This window comes from Microtus oregoni, unplaced genomic scaffold (genome assembly GCF_018167655.1).
Source record: "Microtus oregoni isolate MIOR12 unplaced genomic scaffold, Mior012 000001F_ref0000356, whole genome shotgun sequence".
Taxonomy (NCBI): domain Eukaryota; kingdom Metazoa; phylum Chordata; class Mammalia; order Rodentia; family Cricetidae; genus Microtus; species Microtus oregoni.
The window spans coordinates 67,167,527-67,180,500 of NW_024543060.1; the positions used below are offsets into that span (position 1 = coordinate 67,167,527).

The window sequence follows — 12,974 nt, forward strand, 5'->3', positions numbered from 1 at the left end:
GGAGCTAGAGTGCGCCAGCTTGAAAGCCTTTTAGGCTTTATTCCACACACATTCATCCATACATAATACATACATACATATGAAAGCTATGGGGGGTTTTAAAAAACTGAGAAACACACCTGAACAAAAAAATTCAAAAGTGGTTCTGGTTTCCAAGGACGGCTGACAGAGGCGTGGGGAGCAGACAGAGTAGGTACTGCTGCACTCCAGAAAGACCAGGCAGCTGACAAGGGCAGGAGTGAGCTGATGGGGAGTGAAGTCAGAATGCATCTGTAGCGAGTCAGGGCACATGCCGCTAAGGTGGTTAGGGTGAGGAGAATTTCCCATGCTCTGCCTAAGTAGGTACCAGTGGCGGGAACTTCTGAACTTAGGAACCCAAGAGAGGAACAACCTGGGGGTGAAAGGGGAGCCAACCATTCTTTCTCAGATGGTTACATTTGAGATGTCCTCTTTATGTCTCGCCATGACAAACACGCCAGCATCATAGCGATTGCTTTTTTAAAAGGAAGGCCTTTCCCTTCTACAAATAGATACAAACATTCTTTCCTTAATAAAGCATTTCCCCCAAATCCAAGGGAAAACTTCTGTGAAAAAAAATTAACATATATTTTAAAAACACACAAACATATGCAGTGTGAACTGTTTTTCAAGTAAAAGTAACAATATTATTAAACACCTTCCCTACCAAGATTTTAAAAACATCAGTAAATGGGTAAATATGATCATTATCAGCAATTACTATGAAACTTTTTTGTTGTTTTTGAGACAGGTCTTACAAGTATGTTGTCCAGGCTAGCTTCAAGCTGAGGTTGACTCTCCTGCCTCAGTCTGCACAGTAATAGGATCACAGAAACATGTCATCAGGTCTGGTTTTGGAGATGAAGCAGTTTGGTAAGGTCTCACTTTATATATAGCCCTGGCTGGCCTGCAACTAGTTATATAGATCATGTTGGCCTGGAACTCAGAGGTCAGCCTTTCTCTGTTTCCAAGTGCTAGGCATAAAGACCTGTAAAAATTATGCCCAGGGAAGAAGGTATTGAAGCAACAGGACGATTTAAAGTTTTTAATGCGTGCTTACATCATTATGTTGAGCCACCAACACAAGCCTTTAGTAAAATGTTAGGTCCATCAATACCTATTAAATAGATCTTACCACATGGTATAGAAGTTAAAAACGTGGGCATTAGTCCTAAGCAAGTTCTGCTCTTAGGAGTAATAGGATCACTGAATTTCTTTCTAGCATCCCTACTCCGTGTACTTATTAAGAAAATGTTTTTATCTTGTCCAGTGCAAAACTAAGCATAATAAAACTCCCAGACCTTCCCCACTGGGAGCAATTCTTCCAGTTTTGACAAAACTGTGGTTTTAAAGTTAATAAAGGTAAGAAACGTGATGAATGAAAACATTTAACATTACTTTATGTGACGATGCTATACTATGTACTATGTAGCCAGGTTAAGGTGCTTTGTATCACATGCTCACACACACTCTACATATGCCTAAGAGGTGCAGCCAGGCAGTCTGAGAACACACTACCTTATGGCAGTACATGTTAACTTGAGAGGAAGAGAAAGCAGAAAGGCAGGAAGGAACTGTTGGGGGAGGGGCCATACAGGGCTGTGTCCTTCCTTCTTGAATTTTCCTGAAGTAACAAAACAAAACACGAAAATGGTGAAGTGGAGTATTTAGTGAAATGAACAACCCAGCAAAATAACTCCCCTTTCCCTGATTACACGAGTACCTGTTGGCATTAAAAAGAATTTACATATCTGCAGGTACATCAAAATACCTTACCTTCAAAACCAACACAAAGTTAAATTTTATTTCACAGTAGGCTTTTATTTCTTCTTGTTCCTTGCCTGTAGCTTTCTAGGATAAATCGAAGCTGTAGTGATTGATTGGGGGCAGGAAGAAGGAAATGTTATAAAACAAACAGCAGATATTTTATTTACTTCAAACAGTAATCCACATTCATAAAATCAATAACTCAAACAATAATAGGAATAACAATACATTATGAAACTAAGAACTTGAAATCCACAGAGGCGTTTACCAAGTTTTAGTAATTATAAAACACCAAGTTTACGGATGTTCACAGCAATAAAGGAAGAGTACTATATGGCAAAGAAAACGAATTTCAGTTTCAGGGACAGTCCTGTTTTGGAGAGCAAAACGTTCTTTCCCCCGAAGTTTTCACTACAGCCATAGTATTTCCAAGCAGTCAGGGGGACGGGCCAGCTGGTCACTACGGTTGACCAAGGGCGCGCCGGGCGGGAACTAAATTAAGGACCATAAACATTGCTCGGTTAGATTAAGTACACCCGGTAGTGCTTTAAAAACAGGCTCCCTTTACTTCCTCTCACCAGGTTTAGACCGGAACACGTCAAAAACAAAACAAAACAAAAACCAAGCAGCAGAAAAAGGAGGGGGTCGGGGAAGGGGGGGAGGCGAGTAGACGCCCGGGTTTCGGCGCCGGGGAACTCACTTCCCAGGACGTGACGGCGACGTGCGGCGGGGGCACCGCAGGCTGCGGGAAGGCGGGAGGAGCCGAGCCCCGCGATCACCGCGCCGGCAAGGTAGTAACGGCCCCGGGGACGGACCGCAGGAGGTGCTCGGGGGCGGGGTGTCCGACAAAAACACAAACACAAACACGCTGCGCGTCCCCTGGTGGGCGGACCCACGCCGCCTCACCATTCCCCGCCCCTGCACCCAAGGCCGCGCTCGGACCCCAGGCCGCGGCTCCGGGCCGGCGTGGCGGCGGTGTGGCTCGGGGAGACGGTCGAGGCCGTAGAGCGCCGCCCTCCTCTCGCTCTCCGGAACCGGCGCCGGAGAGCGCCGCACCTCGGCCGGAGCCGGCGGAACCCCGGGGAAGGCTCCCGGGGAGCGCTGAGCTTCTCACCGTCGCCCGGCGTGCCGAGAAGCACCCGGTCCATCCGGCGAGCATTGCTCGCCACCTTCTGCCGCCGCCTAGAGTGAAGTCGGAGCGACGGGGGTCACGGCGGGGGTCAGAGGGTAAAGGTCTTGCTCCCAGCAGCCTCCGCGGTGGATACGTCGCCATCTTGGATCCGCGGGACAAGAAAATTCATGCGGTGAGTTTTTGGCAAATTTTCGGAAGTCTGGCAGCGGGGCGCGCGGCGGGGGAGGCGGATTGAGGGCCCCCGCAAGGCGGGGGAAGGCCTCGGGGCTAGTCCGGTCGCGCCCGGGGTCCGCGGGTAGCGTCCCGGCCCGCCGCTTCCCGTTGCTTTTGTCTCGGCTCCAATCGAGAGAGGGAGAGCGGAGCGGGCGGGGAGGGGGGTGGCGGCGCTGGAGGAGGGAGGGGGTGTGTGGCGGGGTGGACAGGACGTAAAGCGTCGCCGTGCTCGGGCCGCCGCCGCCGCAGCGGCAGCTCCGGAGCCTCTAGGCCCGGTCCCGGCTGCCCGCCCGCCCGCCCGCCCGCCTGCCTGGCCGCGGCGGGGCTTTCCCCGCACTCGTCTCCCCCGGCTCCCGCCGGCGCAGAGCGGTCCCCGCCGCCCTGCTGCTTCCTGGGGTGGACGTGAAGGCGGCAGCGCCGGGCAGCATCCGAGGAGCCCCGGCCGCCTTCGACGGCTCTGCCACGTTCCCAGCAGCTGCCGGTCCTTGACTCTTCCCCCGTTCTCGCAGTACACGCGCAGCATCCGCCACTTGTGTGTTTTTGTTTGCGAACGATGGGGACATCGGACCGGCTAACGGGCCTCAGGAGCCTCCAGGCCCTGAGACACCGAAGGCCCCAGCAAGGTGGAGGGAGGAGGAGGAGGAGGAGAGCAACTCCGGTGCTGCTTCTGTCACCGTTCGCGGAGAGGGAAGCTTCCCTGGTGGTGTAGAGACTTGAGTTCGGATGGTCCTGGGGTGGCGGAGGAACCCCGAGACACTTCTGTCTGTGAAGTTGCAAGCCCTGGTTTCTACTTCCGCCGGGGCCTCTCCTCTCCACCTTTTGCTGTCTTAGGTCTTAACATCAAAGTTTCATCAAAGAAATAAGTCGGGTTAAAAGAAACCTGGTAGTTCTTAATTGAGGTACTGTTTGTCCAGGAGAGTTCAGAACTCTTGTTATCCGTAGGCCCGTATAAAAAGCTACTTGTAATTTTCTTTTGTAAAATGATTTCGAAGTTTTTGTCATTTGCATTTACTTTGAGCCCTTGTTAGTACGTTATTACCGCCGAAGAATTTCTCTGTACGGGTACCACTTTCTTGGAAATCCTAGGGGACATCGCCACTTTTCAACATCTGGAAAACCAAGTGCTTAGAGTGTTTTTGCTTCATTTTCATAAAATTCTTGATCCAAGAATTCTCTTTAATCATCTGGACAGCTCCTAATAAAATACAGCAATATGATTCTTAGATTCTTGGCAAATGGTAGTAAGTATGATACTGACTTAACCAAATCTGTTCACAAGGGAAGGCAGGCATATTTAGTGTTCAAAACTGAATACATTTTCTATTCTTCTCCATAGTGAGAAATTTTAGAGCTAGGGAATTGTGTCCCTAATGATTTCTCTTCCCAAAAATAAGTGGGGGTGATTTATGTGGAGAGAGTGGAATAGACATTTAAAAGTGTATACTTTCATAAGAAGTTTATATTTGGGAATGCTTGGTATATTTGACAACAATCTCTTTCCAAACATCACTGGATTTATCTTTTGCAATTTTGTAAGATAATTTTTCGCCAGGTTGGAAGTGTTGTTAAAAATCCAATACACTGAAATGGCTGTCTACACAAAAATATTTGCCTGTGTTCAGGTCTTATGTCGTTGATAGGTTTCTTAATGGTTCAAGATCATTGATTAGGATTGTGTGCTGTACTTTCTTACTTAGTTTTTGTTGTTATCTTAAATCCAAAGGGAAAGTTGGAAATGCACAGAAGAGACAGTTTCTTCCACTTTTTACTTTGGCTGACTTTGCAAGATCCTTAATTAAAGTGGAACCTTTTCATATTTTTAAAGTGATTTTTTTTGTAAGTAGACCAGAAATAAAAAGAAAGTATTTCACATATTTTTTTGCATTCCGGTTAATGCTTTATTAATACAGACGTTAGGGTGGTGAGCGTGTCGGCAGAGCACTGTGGTTCTAATGATAGAGTCTAGAGATATCTGTAACCTTAGCAGATCCTAGAGACTGAGTCATGTGAACATTAATGTAACAGTAAATACAGCCTTTAAAAACTCGCTTCTCAAATGCTTGTATGATGAAAAGTGAAGGAAATTGTGCCTTTGAGGGGTTTGTGTCCCGTTCATTTGAGAACTGTCCGATCTGGAAAACGAAATAAACTCAAAATGTTATGCTCCCTAAAAGAAATAAGTGCTTCTATTTTCCCTATATAAGGGTGGGTACTTAATTTACTTTTTGGTTTCTCAGATATACCTCAGGTTCACTTAAAACTTCAGAAGTAAATGTACCCTATTATTGGTAAATTAAGTACACTGGTAACCCTGCTCTGTATTTCTTAAGCAGGTACTGATATTAGCAATACTTTAATGGACCGTTATAGAAGGTTTTTTCACACTCCATGGGATGGTAGTTATTTCCTTTTTTATTGGCAAATTTGCTTCATAAGAAAATTTGGCCTTTGTATGTAAGTAAACCTGAGCAGATAGTAATAATCAGTATAAGTAACTATAATTTTGTGCTCTTTTGAAGTGATGTTAAGTAGTAGTAGTATCTTTTGATTAAAATTTTAATTGTGAAATGAATGACGTAGTTCATTGGATAAAGGCATTTGTCACCAAGCCTGATGACCTGAGTTTGATTCCAGAGATCTCCACGGTGGAACAAGAGAATCAACTCCCCCAAGTTGGCTTCAGTAGGTATCCACACAAATAAATAACTACATATAATAAGAAACTTGAAGTTTTACTGTAGAGAGTTCATTTTGAGAGCACACATTTAAAAGCAGACTGTAGATTCCATGTGCTTGTTTGAGTGGATATTAGAGGAAAACTTACACAAATAGTGACAGTTTTAGGAAAATACTTTTTTTAAAAAATTGTATACAGTGTCTGCCTGCATGTATATCTGCAGGCCAGAAGAGGGCACTATATCTCATTACAGATGGTTGTGAGCCACCATTGTGGTTGTTGGGAATTGAACCCAGGACCTCTGGAACAGCAAGCAACCAGTGCTCTTAACCTGAGCCATTGCTCCAGCCCTGGAAATGATTTTCTTACCTGGACGTCAAATAGTTTAAATTTTGTGTAGGTGTGTGAACTTGCCGTGTGGGTAGTGTGCGTGTGAGTGCAAGTGACTGCAGAGGCTTCAGACCCCTGGAGCCTGAGTTAGCTGTGACCCTTCTGACATGGAGCCTAGGAACTGAACTCAGGTCCTCTGGAAGAACAGCAAGTGCTCTTGCCTGCTGAGCCGTTTCTGCAGCCCCTCTAGTGGATTTTGTAACCACGAAACACAATAAGGCAACGTCCCAGGTGGGCGGGCAGTTTCAGGGGCAGTTTCAGAATTAATAAGCTGTACTGTAATTCGCGTGGTAGTATATAGCAGTGGATCAGAATACCTAGGTTAGGATAGAAGTAGTTCTTGCTGATTCAGGTGACTGGCCTTCCTGACCTCTAAGAATGATTTTTACCTTTGATATTTGGAGGAATTGACTTTATTGTAACATTTTCAGTATGGGAAAATACTGTGCTCAAGTTAATATCTAGTATAAAATAATTTACGTTTGAAAAGAAACTATAAGGGCTTAAGGTTACAAAAATATTTTATAATTTTTACCTTGGATCAGTTTTTTGAACTTTAAGTGGTAGTATCTTTCTTTCTGTGTGTTCTTTGATTTCTACTTAAAAATTTCAGATTTTAGGACAAATCATGCTGGTATAGCTTATTCATCATTATCAGGGATTTTTTTTTTTTTAGAAATGGAATTCTTTATTTTTTGTTTGGTTTTGATTTTCACGATAGGGTTTCTCTGTGTAGCCCAGGCTCTCTGTGTAGACCAGGCTGGCCTTGAACTCACAGAGATCCGCCTGCCTCTGTCTCCCCAGTGAGTGCCTGGCTTAGAAATAGAATTCTTACTCTGTTTTCTGACAGCTCTTTCTCTGAAATGAAGATGCAGATGCCTTGTGTGTAACTCATAAGGGAGGGATGCTGCTCCATTAAGAAGTGATAAAATGGTTTACATCATCTGAACCTTGATATGGGTGCATGACTAATACAGTATGCAAATGAGAACCAAACTGTCTAGAAAAGAACAGAACATTTTTTCTTTGCTAGACACTTAAATATTTTGTACATGATCAAACTCAGGGTCTGGGTCCATTTAGATTGTGTGTTTTTGCCCCAACTCTGATGGAAATTTTTTATAAGCATGTGTTTGTGTGTGGGGGGGAGCGGGGGGAATGGTTAAGTGTCACTTCTCTGTTGCTTGGTACACTTACAACTCCTGTCATTTTCTTCATGAACTCTTTCTTGACTCCACAGTCCTTGTGTGCCACCATGGATCTTCATTTACCTTTCTTCTCTCTCTCCCACCATAACGTCCACAGGTCTGAGTCCTAGCAATAAAGGACTCTTGTCTTGATTACATTTACATATCTGGTACTTTATGTAGTAGTGAGCAGATTCTCAAGGAACATGCTTCAGGCAAAACAGTGGCTGGATTAGCAGTTGTCAGTGATTTGTTTCCCAGTCTACAAAGCAAGAGCAACAACACATTTGGAAAGATGGGTAGATATCTTCTGTTTCCTCATTTTTTGCTTCTTTCTTTAGAGCCTTCCTTTTTTATTCTTAATTTACGGCTTTACCTGTTAGAAAGTAGGTAACTAACTTGAGAATTGTCTGTAGGGTTTGTGTGGAATTTTGGAAAAAATGGTAGTACAACATTGATACTGTTGTGTTAGTACAGTATTGATACTGAGCCGGTATTAGGTATTTCTAGCTGGACTTTGCATGGCCACAGGCATTTGTGGAAGGTAACATGTAGTATTTGGAAGGTAATTGTATTTATGATACTTAGGCATGACCTACTAGATTTAAGCTGTTTGATGTTGGATTCTTTTTGTTTGTTTTTCTCCTACCTTTTCCTCTCTAATGCCTGACCCAAAGTTCCTTACAGAGGCAGAATTCCCTAGTCTTTGTTTTGTTTTTGATATGCTGAGAATCAAACCCAAACCTTGGCACATACCAGTGAGCATTGATCGTGTAATTATCTAGTTTGAATATCATAGTTCTTAGGGAGGTTAGGTGAGATGCTTTAGTATATCTTTAAATCTGATTTTTAAAATACATCTAGCAAATTTCAGCTAGAATTGTTCTTCTTGACCAAATTACTGGTCACTCGAATTTTTAATATTTTGATGTAGAAATAAATGTTAACATGCTGTATAGGTTATTTTACTTTTCTAAAATCTGTAAAGGTATTTGTTTTACATTTTTGATACTGGGTCTCACTATGTAGCCCTGGTTGTTCTGCAACTTACTTTGGGATTACAGATGGGGACCACTATGCATTTCTGAGAGGCTGAAATTTGAGAACTAATTTAGCCTCTTAGGGTTTGAATGAGAGACCCTTAAAGCTGAGAGCCAGGTTTTTTTGTTCAATTTACAAATACCGAAAACAAGGAGGATAAATGATTCCTGGGCTGCATTTAATGGACATGCTCATGCTTGATTAGAGAAATCTTTTCTTACAGTGTGCTTATTTAAGTGTGTGTCTTCCAGAGACTTGAGCTGCTAAAGATCCAAAGGGTGCATATTTTTAAAAAGAATTTGTTCTAATACTGAGGATGCTCTCTTTTGTTTTTGCTTGATTAAAGCATATTAATGTGAAAATAGGTTTTCACTTGGCTAGGTGTGGTGTTACACACCTTTAATCCCAGGAGAGGTAGGCTGATGTCCTGAGGCCAGCCTGGTCTGTGTAGCAAGTTCCAAATCAGCTAGGGTTATACATTGAGACCCTCACTCAAAGAGGAAAAAAAAAGAAAAAGAAAATAAGCCTCTACTCAATAAATTTCAGTGTGCCAAGGAATGGTCAACAAGCTTAGTTGTATATTTGGGTAGTTTGGGTAGCATTGAATAGGCCTGCCTTTTCTTCACCAAACATACTGAGAAGCCATTTTCCATTTATATATCAGATTTAGAAATATAGCTCCATTGTGTATAAGCATCTGGACAAAATGTTATGACTGATTATGTAATAATGTTTTGGGAGAGGAGCATTTGGTTTTGTGTCATAGCTGCCAGGAATGAGCTTTTATGTCTTTTTACTTTGTTAATTATGATTTTCCCGCATACAGATTTTAAGTTTTTTCACTTTCATAGATCAGTAAAATTGTATGAAGTTTACCATGTCATTAAAAAGATCTGGTTTGTTTGGCATTACTGCCTTGTACTTTAAAAATACTTGTACAGTTTGGATGTACATTCCCAGTATTGTAGTTTTGTATGGTTGTCACCTTGATGTTAAAGTTAAAAGTAGTTAAAATTTTAACATTGGCATTTATAGAGACAGAATAGTCAGCCTGTTTAGATTAGTAGTAGAAATAGGGAATTACGAAGGTCTTTTTCATCAATCTAGACTCAGCCTCATCTTTTATTTATTTTTAGTATTACTCTAGAAAAAATACGATTTATCAAGTTAAGTAGGTATAAGTGGATGGTTTGTTTCGTTTTTTTTTTTTTTCTGGTCACCTTGTAAATGTAGGATATTTTATTCACTTGAGAGAGAAGTTTGAGAGTGGCAGCAAATTTCTGTTTGAAGCTGGATGTCCAGACATATTCAGCAGCCACTCATGTTTTTAAAAATTAGAAACACTGAAAACCTATAAGTAATAATATTAAAATGAGAATAGGCAGAAATCAGTCTTTGATGACACATTTTATACATTTCCCTAATGCATAGTTCTGAGAGATGATTTGCTGATGATTTGCCTTGAACTCTGCCTTAATTTTGTATTCACAGAGTAGTGCTTTGAGGGCATAGCTTTTACGATTTTTTTGTGTGAGTGAGCATGTCTAGTGAGAAATTAAATAAGCTATAACCATTCTGATTTGTATTGTCTTAGGAGAAGTTCAAGGTGTATTCTTAGGCATGCCAGGCAAAACCTTGAGGTCTACGGTAACCGGCTTACCATGCAGTTGAGTTAGCAGCCTCCAAAGTGTTCAAATTCAGTATGAGATGGTTAGTGCGTGCGTGCGTGCGTGCGTGCGTGCGTGTGTTGGAGGGGTAGTCATGTTTTCAAATAGATGCATATGTGTAAAGAATGGTGACCCGTGTATCAGGAGTTCTGTGAAACGCGAAAGTATTTGAGCATAGTTGAGAAGCACTGACCTTCATAATCTCCTGGGTTGCTTCCAGTCCTTAGATTTTGTGTTTTGAAGGAGTTAAGACTTTACCTTTGTTTCTGTAGATGTAAAATTCATAGATCTTTTTTACTTTTTAAAAGAAGTAATTTAGATAGAAATTGAAAATTTAAATTTTTTTTTTCTGGATTGACATTCCAGGTGTTTTCAACCAATTCTTAGAGATTTAGTTGAGTGTTTGCTCACTGTTAGACATTATCAGTGCTGGGTGTATGTTAGGGATCAACGTAAGTGTCTACCTATAAGCTAATGTCCTGATTAGTATTAGGAGAAATAAAATAAGTCACTTTAGAATGTTGAACTTGTGAAGGGAGCAGCACTTGACTGGCGTTGGCTGAAATGAAATTATATAGCGTTGAGAGAGGGCCTTGGTTTTGTGAGGGTATCATTTGGACAGGAAGTCTAAGAGGAGAAAGCTATGTAAGAATATGGGTGAAAGATGTACAAGGAGGGATGAGTAGAATGCCTTGAGGTGGATCAAGTTTTGCATGCTTTGAAGAAAGCTCCATATTTCATGATCAATACATGCGTTTTGCATAAACAATGTGCACGCTAACCAGGAAAGAGTGGTTAAGACATGTGATCCTGTCTTTTAATGGATGTAAGAGTAGATCCTGTAAGCTTTAGTAAGTTTCAGCAGGCCATGTGGGGATTGGCTTGTTTTTCATTACGAGGCTTTGAAAATGTTTTCTAGATCTGACAGAATTGGTCTGTCCGCACTGTAGAAAGTTATATTGGAGAACAAATATAAATGACCTGATTTGCATCTCCTTAGAATAATGAAAGCATGTATAGGTTTTTGGTTTTGTGGTAATTGGTCATTGGCATTCCTTAGAGTTTGGTGGTGTTTTTGTGGTTAATAAGGCCCCTCTTGTGTAGTGTAGTTCAGTAACTGTTACATTGTGCTCCATACTATTATGTTTGCACTGAGTAATTTCTCATGATTTAAGTTTTTGTGGTGCATTCTTTTTTTTTTTTATTTGAATTTTCGAGACAGGGTTTCTCTGTAGCTTTTGGTTCCTGTCCTGGAACTAGCTCTTGTAGACCAGGCTGGCCTCAAACTCACAGAGATCCGCCTGCCTCTGCCTCCGGAGTGCTGGGATTAAAGGCGTGTGCCACCACTGCCTGACTTTGTGGTGCATTCTTTAGGAACATTGTAGGGTAGAGAGAACAGCCTTGTTAATTAAGTTGTTTGAGAGAAATGATGCTTGTCTAGGGTGAGTTGGCCTTCAGAAAATGGAGGAGAAGACAAGGTGATCCTTCATAGGGTTTCATGGTTTCTGGGATCACATACAGGTTAATTAAGGAGGTGATGTAGCCATCACATAAGAGGTCTTTTCTTTTTTTAATTCTTAATATTGGAACTATGGAGTCACTAGCCAAATTTTAAATATCTTTCCCCATCCCCTTTAAAATAGCCAGATGTCTGTTTCAGGCAGTCTTAGATTCTATATCTGACAATTAAAATCTCAAAGTCCATGGTGTAATTGTCAGTATTGAAGGATTAGATTATCTCTGTTGGACAAATTAAGCATTTTGTGTTACTGTTAGTAAGGTTTTGTGAAAGATTTTTAAACTTGGTAGTTTCTATTTTTTGGAGAATTTGCTTGTGATACATATAAGCCAAAGCTGTAATTCAAATTTTTTATGTAAATGGAGAGTACATACTAAGTTTGGGGGAACAAAATTTGAATGTTCTTATTTGACAGCATTTTAAGTGGGTTTTCAAAAATCTTTAGGACTAGTCATCCTGAGTTAAAGTCACTACTCTGATTCAACTATTGTATTATTGCTCAGCCTCTTCCAATTTCAGTTTTCTAATTTTTTAAGGGAATTACCTCATAGACTGAGGAAAGGACTGGAAGTTTGTGCTGTGTTTGTCTCTTGTTGAAAGTACTTGTTACATTGAAGATATTTCTGAAGCAGGTAAGAACTAGCTACAATTCAGAATGTAACTCTGTATCAGGTCCTTAAGTGTAAACACATAGAATACAGTCTTACTTTTATGGTTTTTACATGTTTGTTTTCCTACTAGGAATTTTGTTTAGATGAAGCTGGATGAAGTAAGATGTGCAGTATTTGAGGAAACATCATTAATTTAGCATTGTTATCTCAGAGGCACTTTGCACACTGCAGAGCACGCACTAGGCCTGTAAACATGTCTTGTTGGAGGGGAATGGAAGAGCCATGGGGGAAGGCTCTGAATGAGAAGGAAAGTACAACAGTCATATATGAAAATCCCACAATGAAATTCATCACTTTGTATGCTAATCTAAAAAATACTAATAAAGAACAACAACAGAAGAGTATTAGCACACCGAGAAAGGGGTTCCCTAAATATTGTTGGTATGGATAGCGCTAATAGGTCAGGAGACAATATATACATATCCATTTTAAGTGAAGAAATAAAATTTGGAAAGATTCCACATTTAGAAGACAGGAATCTAGCCTTGGCTCTGTGAGTTTTTTTAACTGTGCTGGGGCAGATCAATTTGTATTAGGAAGCCTCTGTTTGACAGTAGTGTGTTGCCTCCCTGTATTGCTGATGGCTACTGTGAAAGGAAGGGACTTTGGTTAGCTAAAGCATTTTGAAAGTAAGGTGATAACGATGAGTTGTACTGAAAATTTTCTTTAAAGATGTGTGAGTGACGTGCATG

The 12,974-nt window shown here is 41.4% G+C and overlaps 1 protein-coding gene across 8 annotated transcripts in view; it reads left to right on the plus strand.

Annotated features, from left to right (window-relative positions):
* Positions 1-2,457: 2,457 nt before the first annotated feature.
* The window catches only part of Cnot2 (CCR4-NOT transcription complex subunit 2), a 91,009-nt gene continuing 80,492 nt past the window's right edge, over positions 2,458-12,974 (plus strand). For 3 of the 8 annotated variants that reach the window (XM_041666408.1, XM_041666379.1, XM_041666426.1), the window contains exon 1: positions 2,984-3,089. Coding sequence is in view for 3 of the 8 variants with exons in the window: in XM_041666437.1 (XP_041522371.1) it covers positions 3,085-3,089 (5 nt within the window). In the remaining 5 variants the exon portion in view is untranslated. Of the gene's footprint in view, positions 2,577-2,983; positions 3,090-12,147; positions 12,244-12,974 lie in introns of those variants that run through there. The other 5 variants (XM_041666369.1, XM_041666417.1, XM_041666397.1 and 2 more) reach the window with 4 other exon arrangements.